This window comes from Simochromis diagramma, unplaced genomic scaffold, assembly GCF_900408965.1.
Source record: "Simochromis diagramma unplaced genomic scaffold, fSimDia1.1 OVJJ01000685.1, whole genome shotgun sequence".
Lineage (NCBI taxonomy): Eukaryota > Metazoa > Chordata > Actinopteri > Cichliformes > Cichlidae > Simochromis > Simochromis diagramma.
In genome coordinates this window covers 13,878,837-13,890,774 of record NW_024387477.1, presented here as the reverse complement: position 1 = coordinate 13,890,774, position 11,938 = coordinate 13,878,837, and the positions used below count along the sequence as shown (strand labels likewise).

General features: G+C 40.1%; 1 protein-coding gene across 1 annotated transcript in view; it reads right to left on the bottom strand.

Moving 5' to 3' along the window:
• The window catches only part of ccdc88b (coiled-coil domain containing 88B), a 66,129-nt gene that overhangs the window by 37,577 nt on the left and 16,614 nt on the right, over positions 1-11,938 (bottom strand). The window contains exons 11-18 of the mRNA XM_040015756.1: positions 10,539-10,685; positions 10,156-10,330; positions 9,811-9,926; positions 8,665-8,733; positions 5,736-6,446; positions 3,961-4,140; positions 883-1,223; positions 567-726 (exon numbers count right to left, since the gene is read on the bottom strand). Coding sequence (XP_039871690.1) covers positions 567-726; positions 883-1,223; positions 3,961-4,140; positions 5,736-6,446; positions 8,665-8,733; positions 9,811-9,926; positions 10,156-10,330; positions 10,539-10,685 — 1,899 coding nt within the window. The remainder of the gene's footprint in view (positions 1-566; positions 727-882; positions 1,224-3,960; positions 4,141-5,735; positions 6,447-8,664; positions 8,734-9,810; positions 9,927-10,155; positions 10,331-10,538; positions 10,686-11,938) is intronic.

Here is an 11,938-nt window from a genome sequence, read left to right as displayed (position 1 = left end):
TGACTTATTTTGAATTCACACCAGCTACTCTAACATAGAATAAAAGAATAAACAATATGGATCTAGAAATGAGTATAGTAATTCAGCTTAAAACATAATTGTTTATTTACTTACTGTATAAGATTTTGAGTTTTTCAGAATGTATTTATTTTTATAGCTTTTTCTAATGTTAGCAGAAAGCAGTCGACATCATTTTCTTCATTCTGTTGTGGCCACACAGTATATAAAATCCACACTCAAATGCAACTAAACAAACACTTTAAGTATGCATACTTCACTTTATGTTGTAGTAAATAAAGTGTTACTGTTTTCCTTTTTCCAGTTTTGAGCACCATTTCTATTTTCATTATGCTCTGTGCTGAGGGACCACAGTGTCCATCAACAGATTAAAAAAAAAATACAATTTAAATCTTCTGCATTTCTCATTATTTTTCCGGTGTGAACACACTGAATTCATTTCAGTAATAATAGTAATTTCCACTGCTGAGCTGCCTGTGAATTTTCCACCACATCCCTGCAGCAGTGCTTACCGTTAGGAACTAAAGTACCACGTCACACATACACACCTGGGACAGTGCGCTAATCTTGGCCTGTGCTTCTGCATACTGCTCCTGCAGCTGCTGTTTACCCTCTTCCATGCTGCTTAATCGAAAGCTGAGCTCTTTCTCCAGGTCCTGCAGCTGAGCGCAGAGCTCCTTGGACTCAGACAGCTGCTGACACACACGTCTACACACACACCACAAACACATTTTAGACACTGGTTGCATAAGACAGAGTTGACATTAAAGATAAATGTACTGTTCAGCACAGTGCTGTCTCTGGTGCCTTATAAAGTTAACTGCATGATCAAGGTTAACTCCATGTCCTTAGGAGTGTGTGTACCTGTGTTCAGCATCCAGAGCACAAGCTCTCTGGTTGCTGTGCTCCAGGGCCAGGGTTGTGCTCTCCAGCTGCTGCCTCAGTCTCCCCGCTTCCCTCTCTCTCTGTCTGCCCTCCTTCCGTTGGCCATCCAGCTCTGACTGACACACCTCTTTCTCTTGCTCTAACCGTGAAGCCTCCAGCAGCGCCTGATCTCGTGCCCTGGCCAAAGATTCAGCCTCGAGGGTAGCCTCGCGGAGCTCTGCCTCCAGCTCCTCCTCGCGACGGCGTGAGGTCTCCAAACTGCGGCCCTGACGCTCCAACTCTGCTCTGAGAGTCTGAGTAGTGAGCTCTAACTGGTCACTCTGGCAAAAGAGAAAACACAAAGGATGATTTCGGTTCTTAACGCCCGCTTTAAATAAGTCCCCCATAATCACAGAGGAAAGTGCAACAGACAACACGAAAGCATGTGGCCAATAAAACAGCAATAAATAAACATAAAATTAACTTTATCAGAGTACAAAAATTAAACCACTGGCACAGTTTTGCATTTGGGTTGTTGATTCTACTACTTTTGTAGTTTTCATCCCTCGTGTTTTTCAGTGTTTTCCTCTTCACTTCTTTGTTTCTCTCTTTTTGTTTCTTGTTATTTTATAGTAACTTCCTGTTTAATTTTGGCAGTTGCTTTAGTCTAAGAGTCAGCTGTTATCTGTATGTGCCTTCCCTGCCCTATTTAGTTTCCCCTCTGTTATTATAGTGAGTTGGTTTTCTGTGTATTTATAGTACCGTCTCTAGTTATTTGTCATGACGTCTGTTTTCCTTTCGGCATTGTTTGTTTTGGGCCAGGCCCCAGTGCACCTCACAAGTCCTCAAGTCAACCCGGGCTGGACCTTGTTTAAGTTTTGTGCCTTTTAATTGCACCTTGGGCACTTTATCTGCTCATACTCTGAGATCTTTGGTACCTGGTGGATTTCTGTAGCTCCCACAGCTTTCATTAGTCCCGCCTCCTGCTGTGTGCCCTGCTTTTAGGTCCTTGCATTTGATTGGATCAAAACAGCAATAATATATTTTAAAAATACAGCTCAAAAATAAGTAATTCAAAAGTTTTCAGACTATTAAAAACAATAAACATTAATTTACCCTGAAACCAAACTGCAGATTGAACTCTGTATAAATAACAGGAACTGTTTGCTTATCTGTTAGATATTTCTACTGTATAAGCAATACTGTGGTCTATAATTATTTTCCTGAATGTTAAAATGCTCACCTTTAAATCCTGTTAGGGAAATTCACCTAATTTATTAAATCCTGTACTTTAGTGAAGAGGATGTATAAAGAGGGACGAAATAGAAAGTACAAGGATGTCAAGAGTACTTTAAAGCACTTGAGTAAATGTACATTGTTTTGCCGCCTACGAGAATAACCATACTTCACATTACTGCACCCCTCCACATCATCAAACGTGGATGTAAACAATGCAATTCAGAAACACTTTCAAAGCCCTATAGAAAAAACATATTGAGTAGATTTTTGTTATTTCCAAGACACAAAACAGCGTCCTCCAGATTGTGGACTAAATCTAATTACTTAGCAGAAAATCTGATCAATTTTTCCAGGATATATGAGGGTTTTTAAAAAAATTAATAAAAATGCTTTAAAACAAACCAGTTCAGTAAACGTACACAACGACGGGGAAGCAAAAGGGAGAACGAGGATGAGACGTGAGTTCCTATTTTGTTTTTACTTACACCTACAGCTGAAAGAAGTACACTTCATGATTCATTTAACATGCACTGTTTTATTCTCATGAATTCTGGCTCTCTGCTTCTCGTGCTGGTGGTCGGAATGTGAAGTCTACCTCGAATGTAGCTAGAATCCATTCTGTGTCATGGGCTAAAACATCAAATATTGAAATGAACAAATTTTTAGTTGGTGCTGACGTCTGGCTGGCTTACAACTTAAGTTATTTTATTCATAAACCAAGTGACAGCAGAGTACTTTCTCAGCTCTAACATTATGAGAGTGTGCTGTTAGATTTAGTGTTTAGAAATCAAAGGAATGAGGCACTGTTTTTTAAAGATGCATCTCTGGTTTGATGCGATGTCGTGAGAAGTGTGGCAGATCGGTAGGAAAAGCCCATCCAGAGTTGCACTACTTTTTCATGCAAGCAACTAAATGTACACAAAACAGGTTTTTGGGATGCGTCATAGCGGAAAACACTTGTTCTAACGTGCTGTTTCTTTACAATAGGTTGTCAATTATATGTTGTGTACAGTTAAAGAACATCCAGTCTTGGCTAAGAAAATTGTAGTTTATTAGCCAGAAGTAATTTTAGTAGACATTTAGGCCAAACAGCCACAAAAAAGACTGATGTTTTCACTTTCAAAAAACTGGGAGGGTGTCACCAAAGAATATTACCCCATCAGATGGAGGGTTATATACAGCGTTTTCTGAGTGGGAGGTATTTATGAATCCCTTTTAAGGTATTTCTTTAATGCTGACTTAGCAGTGCTCTTTTCCTTAGTTTGCAGTTTTTCTTATGTGTTGAAATTTTTACTGCAAATTGCACATTAAATTGCACCGTATTCACAAAGACTTCAATGACCCAAAGTGGGCTGTCTGAAGAAGGTGGCTCTCAGTTGGGTTTCTGCTTGAATTTCCATCTGCAGAAATTCACTGAATAAGCCAAACCAAAACATTCACCTGCTTCCCTCCTCTGTGTGCAGATGAGATTTTTGTCAATATGTGAATACTGCAGTTCAAATCTGATTTGCTCGCTCAATATAAGGTGGATAAAAATGTTAACATGCATCTCCGACAGCTTAATAAAACTGTTCCACTTCATGTTGAAGCCTCAGTCGTGCAGTAAGGGAATTTGCTTGCTGAAATACTGAAATTTATTGGTTAAGTGGAATCCAGATGGGATGTTTTTATTTAAGCAGACCACAGAGGTTGACTTTAAGAAAATTTTGAACTCTTCTGTTTTTTATCTGCCCTTCTTCTTCTATTTCCCTCTTAAGTCCAGTGTCATCTGCCATGTTCATGGGCATATTTGGCGTCTTTATATTGTGTGTGCAAGTCTGTGGCTGTGTACTCTCCAACCTTGCGTTGGGCGGAGCGCAAGGCGTCCAAGGAGCTGCGCAGCGTGTCTCTTTCTCTCTCGAGTGTAGCCCGCTCTCCCTCCAGGGTGGCGATGATTGTGGTCTGCATCCTGTGAAGCTCTGCTTGGCTTCGTAAGCGACACAACTCCTCCTCCATAACTAGACCCTCAGACTGAAGAACCTGAGAGAAAAGCAGTTAGAAACATCTGAAATCTCGATGTATAGCATGTGCATTTACTATTACTACAAAACATTCTTATATTTTTCCAGTAATTGAATGAGTCTTGTATATATATGATTTCTAGGAAAGAACTACAAACCTACAGCTTTAAAGGAAGTTTTGAGTAAATACATTTCCTAATAATTCCAGTTAACTGGCAAACAACACAAAGGGTCTGTTGTTGGTGCACTGCAGGTTTGATGAGTGTGCAAAAGCACAAACAATCCCAGATACTCTTGCAGCTTTGCGAGGCTTTACTCTGGCACACTGCTGCCCTGAGCGAAATGCAAAAATGCTCACAAAAGCAACCTGGTGAGCTTCAAGTTCCACCATGTTTGCAAATATTTTCCATCATGCATTTAATGTAAAGTACAGCTAAGTACAAAAATCACCTTTTTGTATGATAATCATGACAGTGTAGATCAGAAACTTACCAAAGAAATTAAAATTTTTCATCTGGCTGAACAAATTTTTATGACAATCAATATAAAAGCTGTTTCTGTAATAGATATTTTAGTTTGGAGTGAAGAGCCACGCCACTGTTATTGCTGAAAACAATTCTGATGTGTGAACTTTTTGAATCTTTGTTTCTGTTGTTTACAGAGTTGCTTTAATTGTAATGTATATAATCAGAGACAATATTATGAAAAAAAACTGAAAAACCGGAAAACTTGATACCAATTTTGTAGTAGGATGACTCCATGCAGCTCATACTTATAACCAAAAATAACCCAATAACTTAACAGTGAGCTTTAAAAATCGCCTTCACAGTCATTGGTTTGTGCAGCCATATGCCACTTTCAGCGCTCCGCTGCAGTCTGGATTGTTATGTTTTGACCACTTGCAGTGAGACATCTGCAACTTCACCAAGAGCATCAAACTGACTCAGCGTTGCATGACGAGGATCTTCACTGGCGATAAGAAACTGGTCTCCGGCTACAACCCAGAGACCAAAGAGCACGGTTCAGTGGAAAAGTTCATTTTATTTAACATTTACAGTGCTGCGCTCCATACAGTTGTCCATCATCAAGGTCAGACTGTTAGTGCAGAGTTGCACTGTAACTGTAAGCGTGAACTTTCCCTGACTGTGACACGTTTAAAAGTGACGTCTTTCACAGTTCATTGAAAGCCCAGACTTTTTTTCTATATTTACCATTCTTTGTGCCCAATACATTTGTCACTTACCACTCTCCCTTAGAAAATGTGTTCTCTTTCTCAAGATGAAAGCTAAGATCCATCATGAGTCACAGATGTATTACTGCAAGTGGTCAGAGAGGGATTTCCAAGGAGCGATCTAAACATGTGCTTAGCCCTGAAAGCAGTTTATAGCTGCACAAGGAGTCGATCATTAAGTGGCTGGCAGTCAATTTTAAATCAGTTTCAGCTTTTGCTTTTTATGGGTGTTGTAGCGGGAACATTTGATGGCGCTTTGCACACAAGAAACACATTATAAACACAATTATACAATAATATAACGCCCACGTTTTCACTTGTTTCACCGACCATTAATATCTACTTTCTACAGTCTCCAACTTAACCACTACAGCCAGCCATACCTCTATCTGTCTGCGGGCCTCCACCAAACTTTCTCCGGCTTTCTTCAGACGCTGCAGCTCAGCCTCGACGAGTACCAGCCGCTGCTCAGCCTCCCAGGTTTTCTTGCTCTGCTCTCCCAGTTTAGAGCGCAAGTCCTGGGCCACGTTAATCTGTCTTTCGGCCTCCTCCTGGGCCTCCTGGAGTCGTTTTGTCAGAAGCTCCATATCAGGACTAGTCAGGGAACATACGGCCAGGTGTGTAGCTATAGTCTCTACTTTATCTTCAACTGATTGTTTCTGTATCTCTGAACTTATTGGTAATTCAGTCTTTTCTTTCTTCGGCTCACTTTCTTTTTCCTGTTTCTCCCTTTCTTTCTGCCCTCCCTCAGCCTCTCCTCTTCTGTTGGTCTGGATCACCTCATTGCATGGTTCATCTTTTCCCATCTGAACATGAAGAATCTCTTCACCAACTCCTGCTTCACGGTGAGTCCCGATGACTTCTCCTCTTTTCTCCTTCTCCTCCATCATCTTAACCCTTCCTTCCCCCTCTCCCCTGCAGGATTCAGATCCCTGGATTCCTCTCACCACCTTTTTTCCCTCCCCTTCCTCTTCCACTCTGTCTGGCATCTTCATTCCTTCCTCCTTCCTCTTGTCTTCTAGGTGTTGAAGTTTGGTCACAAGCTTTTCCAGACGCTGTTTCAAAGTGGCATTTTCATTCTTCAAGTTTTGAAACTGAAAAGCATAATTGGAGAGAAATTTAAAGACATTTCAAAGCTTTGAAATATCCCTTTTTTGTCACTGTTTCCTTTCATGTGCTGACAGTGATTGAACTTGAATGCATGGTGGGTAAGAAAACTGAAATCACCCCCTTTTCCTCAGAATACATCCAGTTTCGATACAAAAGAAAAGACAATGAAGTAGGGAAAAACGAGAGAAGGACAGACAGGGAAATTACTGATCGATTTAAATGATCTTTGGTTATAACAACACAATATAAAAGCACTCCTCCACACAAATAACTACAGAAAACTCAGTATGCCTGAGATCCGTCACACAGCACCATTCGCAAATTCTAGTATAATGTTGTGAACTGAGTAACATTTAATTACCATATTTCATCTGAGGGAATGTAAAGCACAGCCTTCAAGTGTCTTTTACGTGTCATACTCAGATTGGTTGTTTTAATCGTAACGCATTTACTATTTATTACTTAAAATATTAGTTTTTTTAAAAGTGTTAAAATAATGTCAAATCACACTGTCCACAATAATACAATAATACATTATAAAAAAGTTTTATCTTGTGACATCAGTGACAAATCAAGGCCATATGTTTATGGGACTTAGCACACACAACACAAACCCAGAGAAGCCTGTGAAGAATAAAAACCAATTCAAATTCAATTCTGTTTGATTTATGTGGTGCCAAATCACAGCAACAGTTGCCTCAAATTGCCCTATATTGTAAAGTAAAGAACTTACAATAATACAAACAGAGAAAACCCCCAAAATTATATGACCCCCTATGAGCGGCGGCAGTGGGAAGGAAAAACTCCCTTTTAACAGGAAGAACCCTCCAGCACAACCAGGCTCAGGGAGGGACGGCCATATGGCGCGACCGACTGGTAGGTGAGGGGAGGAAGACAGGACAAAGACATGCTGTGGAAGAGAGCCAGAGATTAATAATAACTAATAAGGAGTGTGTCAGCCTCCGGTGATCATTTATTCAGAATTGAATCTTCACGCTTTGTTGAAGAGGCTGAGTTACTTTAGTTACTGTTAAACACTCATAATAACACTACCTAGGCAACCTTTGTGTTTACATTTGACTTGTGCTGTTGCACTGTATATAATACTGTGTCACTACAGTTGCACTATAGTGCTGCTGCTGCTGGTACCTTGTTGTGACAACAATTTCACACATTAACTTAGTCTGGTACCGCTGTCATCGGTGACAGTGCTTCACCGGAAAAGAAGGACAGAAAATACCCTTCATTTTGTTTGCACTGATAAATGTTGCCACCTACAAGTTATAATCACTGCTAAATGGTTGTTCAGTATATATTAATTTTTTTAAATAAATATCATTATCCCTTTTTATCATTATCCCTAAATATTGTATTATTATTCTAAGGATATAGCGTCTGCCCCCAGATTTCATTTGGTGGGAAACCCCAAAGCTATGCGGACACAGTTAAATGCAGTATTAACTGCAGTTAATTATGTTTCCCTTTGTTTAAGCTAACATTCATTCCTGCATTTCTGTCATATTGGGCAGCAAACAATAACAACACAACATTTCACCACACTTTACTACTTAAATAACTAACAGTTAATGAGAACTATAGAACAATATTTCTATACTTTCAGCTCTCTTATGGCGTCCACCAGCTCCACCTGTCAGTCATCTGGTGTTGGGAGGCTAACATACACAGTATTTTTAAATCTTTTTCACTTGTTCCTGCTGCTGGTAGAGGCAGATGTAAGCTATGAGGCTGACAGCCAAAACAGTCAATTCTCAGGCTGGAGGATGGAAACAACGAGTAGAAATTTAAAAGAAAAAACAAAAAAAAAAACACTGAAGGAGGGTTGTAGAGTCTGCGAGCAATCCATTTCAAACACAAGTGAGCCATTATTTTTGTAAAAATGTCGAATACTGCAGCTAATTTTCTGCTAATGATAAATAAATAAAAACAAATTGATTCAGCACCAGAATTCTGCTCCACTACAACACAACGCTGCTCACGCATGCCATGAATTTATTATATATGGCTACATAATACATGTGGCAGAGAAGGGTTTTTACATTGGCTAAAAAAGCAATATTACTTATAAATGCATTAGCGTCAGAACAATTTACTACCAGTCAACAATGTGACGGTAAAAAAAAGAAAAGATGATTGTTAGAACAGTAACTGTTTGGTAAAGCCTTCAGTTTGCTCTGTGCTCACCTCCCTAAATGTTTCCTGATGTTTCATCTCCAGGCAGGCCAGCTCATCCTTTGCATCTGGAGAATCAGCCTGCAGCGAGGGGAGATGTGTCTTTAATGCCTTCATTTGTTGCATCCTGTTTTTCCAGCTTCATTTACATCTTTAACAACTCAGATATATTCAGAGATGGCAGGCCTGCTGGTATCGTAATTAAACATTCTTAATTAAAAATATTTTTTCCCAACATAATGATCATATCAATAACAAGACACGCAAGGGAAATGGAAAACTATATATAAAACCTGATTTGCATGTTATCCAGTTGTCATTTCTCTTCTGTCTGTGTGCATTACCGTGACCACTTGAGCAAAGTTACATTGTTACAACTACAAAGTTAAAGCTGCTGATTAATGTAAATGTCAGCAATTCACACTGCTGCGCAACTCACCATGCAGATGACCTGCTGCAAACTGCAATCATCAATAAAAGGCTTTTCAGTATTTTTTTTAAATTGTGAGAAAAATCCTAGTAGCAGATTTCCATGAAATATCGGGATTTTAAGGATATATCACCCAGGTTCAAGCTGAGCATCAGAATGGGGAAGAAAGGTAATTTCACTGACTCTGAATGGGGAATGGCTGGTCTGAGTATTTCAGAAATTTTCCCACACAATCATTTCTAGGGTTTAACGAGAATGGTCTGAAAAAGATGAAATACCGAGGTCAGGGGAGATTTGCCAGACTGCTTCAGGGTAATATGAAGGCAACAGTAACTCAAATAAATCCTTGTTACAATCAACATATGCAGAAGAGCATCTCTGACTGCACATTACATTGAACATTGAGTCACACTGGGCTACAAATTGGAAACTGAGGTTACGGTTTGATCATGGGTTCACCAAAATTGGACAACAGAAGATTTGAAAAACTGTGGCAGCAATCAGGTGGTAGCGTCAGAATTTAGTGTAAACATCATTTAAGCATGAGTCCTGCCTGCCTTGTATCAGGCTGGAGGCGGCAGAGGTGGGAGATATTTTCTTGGTACACTTTGGGCCCTTTTAGTATTAACTGATCATCATTTAAAAATTCACAGGCTGCCTGACTATTGTTATTGAGTAAGGTGACATTTTTCTCTATTAGTCACAACTTGCGACCTCTGAACTCTGACCTCCTGCTGGGCCTGCAGCTCCTCCAGTCGTCTTCTCAGCTCTGCGTTCTCCTGCTCCGCTCCCAGCAGCCGCAGCGTCGAAGCCTCGCCCACTTCCACGCTCAGAGGCTTCTGATCTGAGGCGCAGAGAGGAGGAAATAAAGAATAAAACAAGAAAAAGAAGAACAGAAGGAGGGAGTGAGGCAGATAGGTGGAGGAAAGAAACAGAGAAAAAGAGAAATGGATACATGAGCTCAGTTACTGTTGATTAATAACCTGTGGGTAAGTATTACGTCAAAATATTTTCTCTTATCAGTTAATTAGCATGTCTTAAATGACAAGGTGCAGAGAGGCGGGTGCTCTGACCAATCACTTCACTCAGCTCCTCGTCGGACTCCAGCTCTGATTGTAGGAAACGCTGCGGAAGTGAAACAACCGGAGCGAGGACGCTGCCCCCGCTGCTGCTGTGCCTCAGGTCAGCCTCGAGGGTCATGTTCATCTCCAGCAGTTCATCAACTCGCTGCCTCTCAGTGTCCCGCTCCTAAGCACACATACACACACACTCAATGATCACATGAGCAAGAGACTTCAATGGTCCTCCACGCAACATGCATGGGGTTCTTTCATGAAATGCAACCTTTCTGTCAATAAAGAAAATATTAGAACAATCTGCAATCTTCAGTTCAATTAAGAGCTCATTTGTACGGGATGGACAGAAATGCAAAAACTGCATCATAGTTTCCACCCACCGCTTCCACTTCCATGATTCTCTGACGCAGCACAAGATTGTCCCTCTCCAGCTCACGTAGGGAGGAGCAACGCGCCCGAGCGTCCGCCAGCTGCTCTTCTAGAAGCGTTTTGGTTTCCTGCAGTGCTGCGCACAGTTGCTGCTGCTCCTGCAGGGGGCACCAAACAGAGACGATTGAAACAACACGATGACGTGCTCACGGTTTTCGTTTCATGTATTCTGTCAAGTCTGGGGTTTATTCTGAAGCAACTTCCTCTAATCTGTCATATCTATCAATGCTTTGCTCCCATTCAGTTCTCTACTGTCACTTAAGTGCACGAAGCAACTTTAAATGGTTTTAGCTGTCAGCTGAATGTATTTTCTATATAATTTCCCCTTATTATACAGTTCACAGTAAAGACACAGACAAGTCCTGCTGAGGGAGTCAGAGAGGCTGACGTACAGCTGAGAAGCAAACTGCAGACATTGCAAGTACTAAAATATGATCTCCAACTGTGATCGTAGCTCAAGAGTTGGCAGTTCGTCTTGTAATCGGAAGGTTGCCGGTTCGAACCCCAGCTTGGACAGTTTTGGTCGTTGTGTCCTTGGGCAAGACACTTCACCTACCGCCTACTGGTGTTGGCCAGAGGGGTCGATGGCGCGATATGGCAGCCTTGCTTCTGTCAGTCTGCCCCAGGGCAGCTGTGGCTACAACTGTAGCTTACCTCCACCAGTGTGTGAAAGTGAGAGTGAATGAATAGTGGTGTTATACAGCGCTTTGAGGTTCTCGAAAAGCGCTGTATAAATGCAATCCATTATTATTATTTTGGAGCTTGTATCCGGCTACTTTAGTACTTTTAGTACTCAGTCTGATGCTCTCCAATGTTAGAGTTGTAAACTGTTGTAAATTATGACATTTATATTTTATTATGTTTTTGTTAGGCTGTATTAAGTGAATTTAAACTCAGAGTAGCAGCTTGATAATAACAGGAAACAGCAAGTTATTACAATCTAATTACCAAAGTAGTAGCCTAGTAATTACCTTGTAACAGCGGTGGTTATAACTGATGTATATTATATTGAATTTTATGTAACTGTGTACTAAACAGGCCACATAAGCAAGACCAATTAGTATAGTAATATAATTTTAAAAATATTCATTTTTATATCCTCATACTCACAGTAGTTACTTCATAAAAAATAAGGTAATACTGATTAATATCTAAATCCACATTAATAACCTATTAAAGCAAAATTGAAAAATCAGACAACATGGTGATAAAATATATCTTTCAAAATGAAGGAAAATAAAATATAATATAATATAAAATATAACCTTTTTAAGATTTGTTTTAGACTTTCTGTGTTTTTAGTGAGACAAGTTAGCAGTTTAACAAGAGTATAAAAAGCTACAAGGTGTTA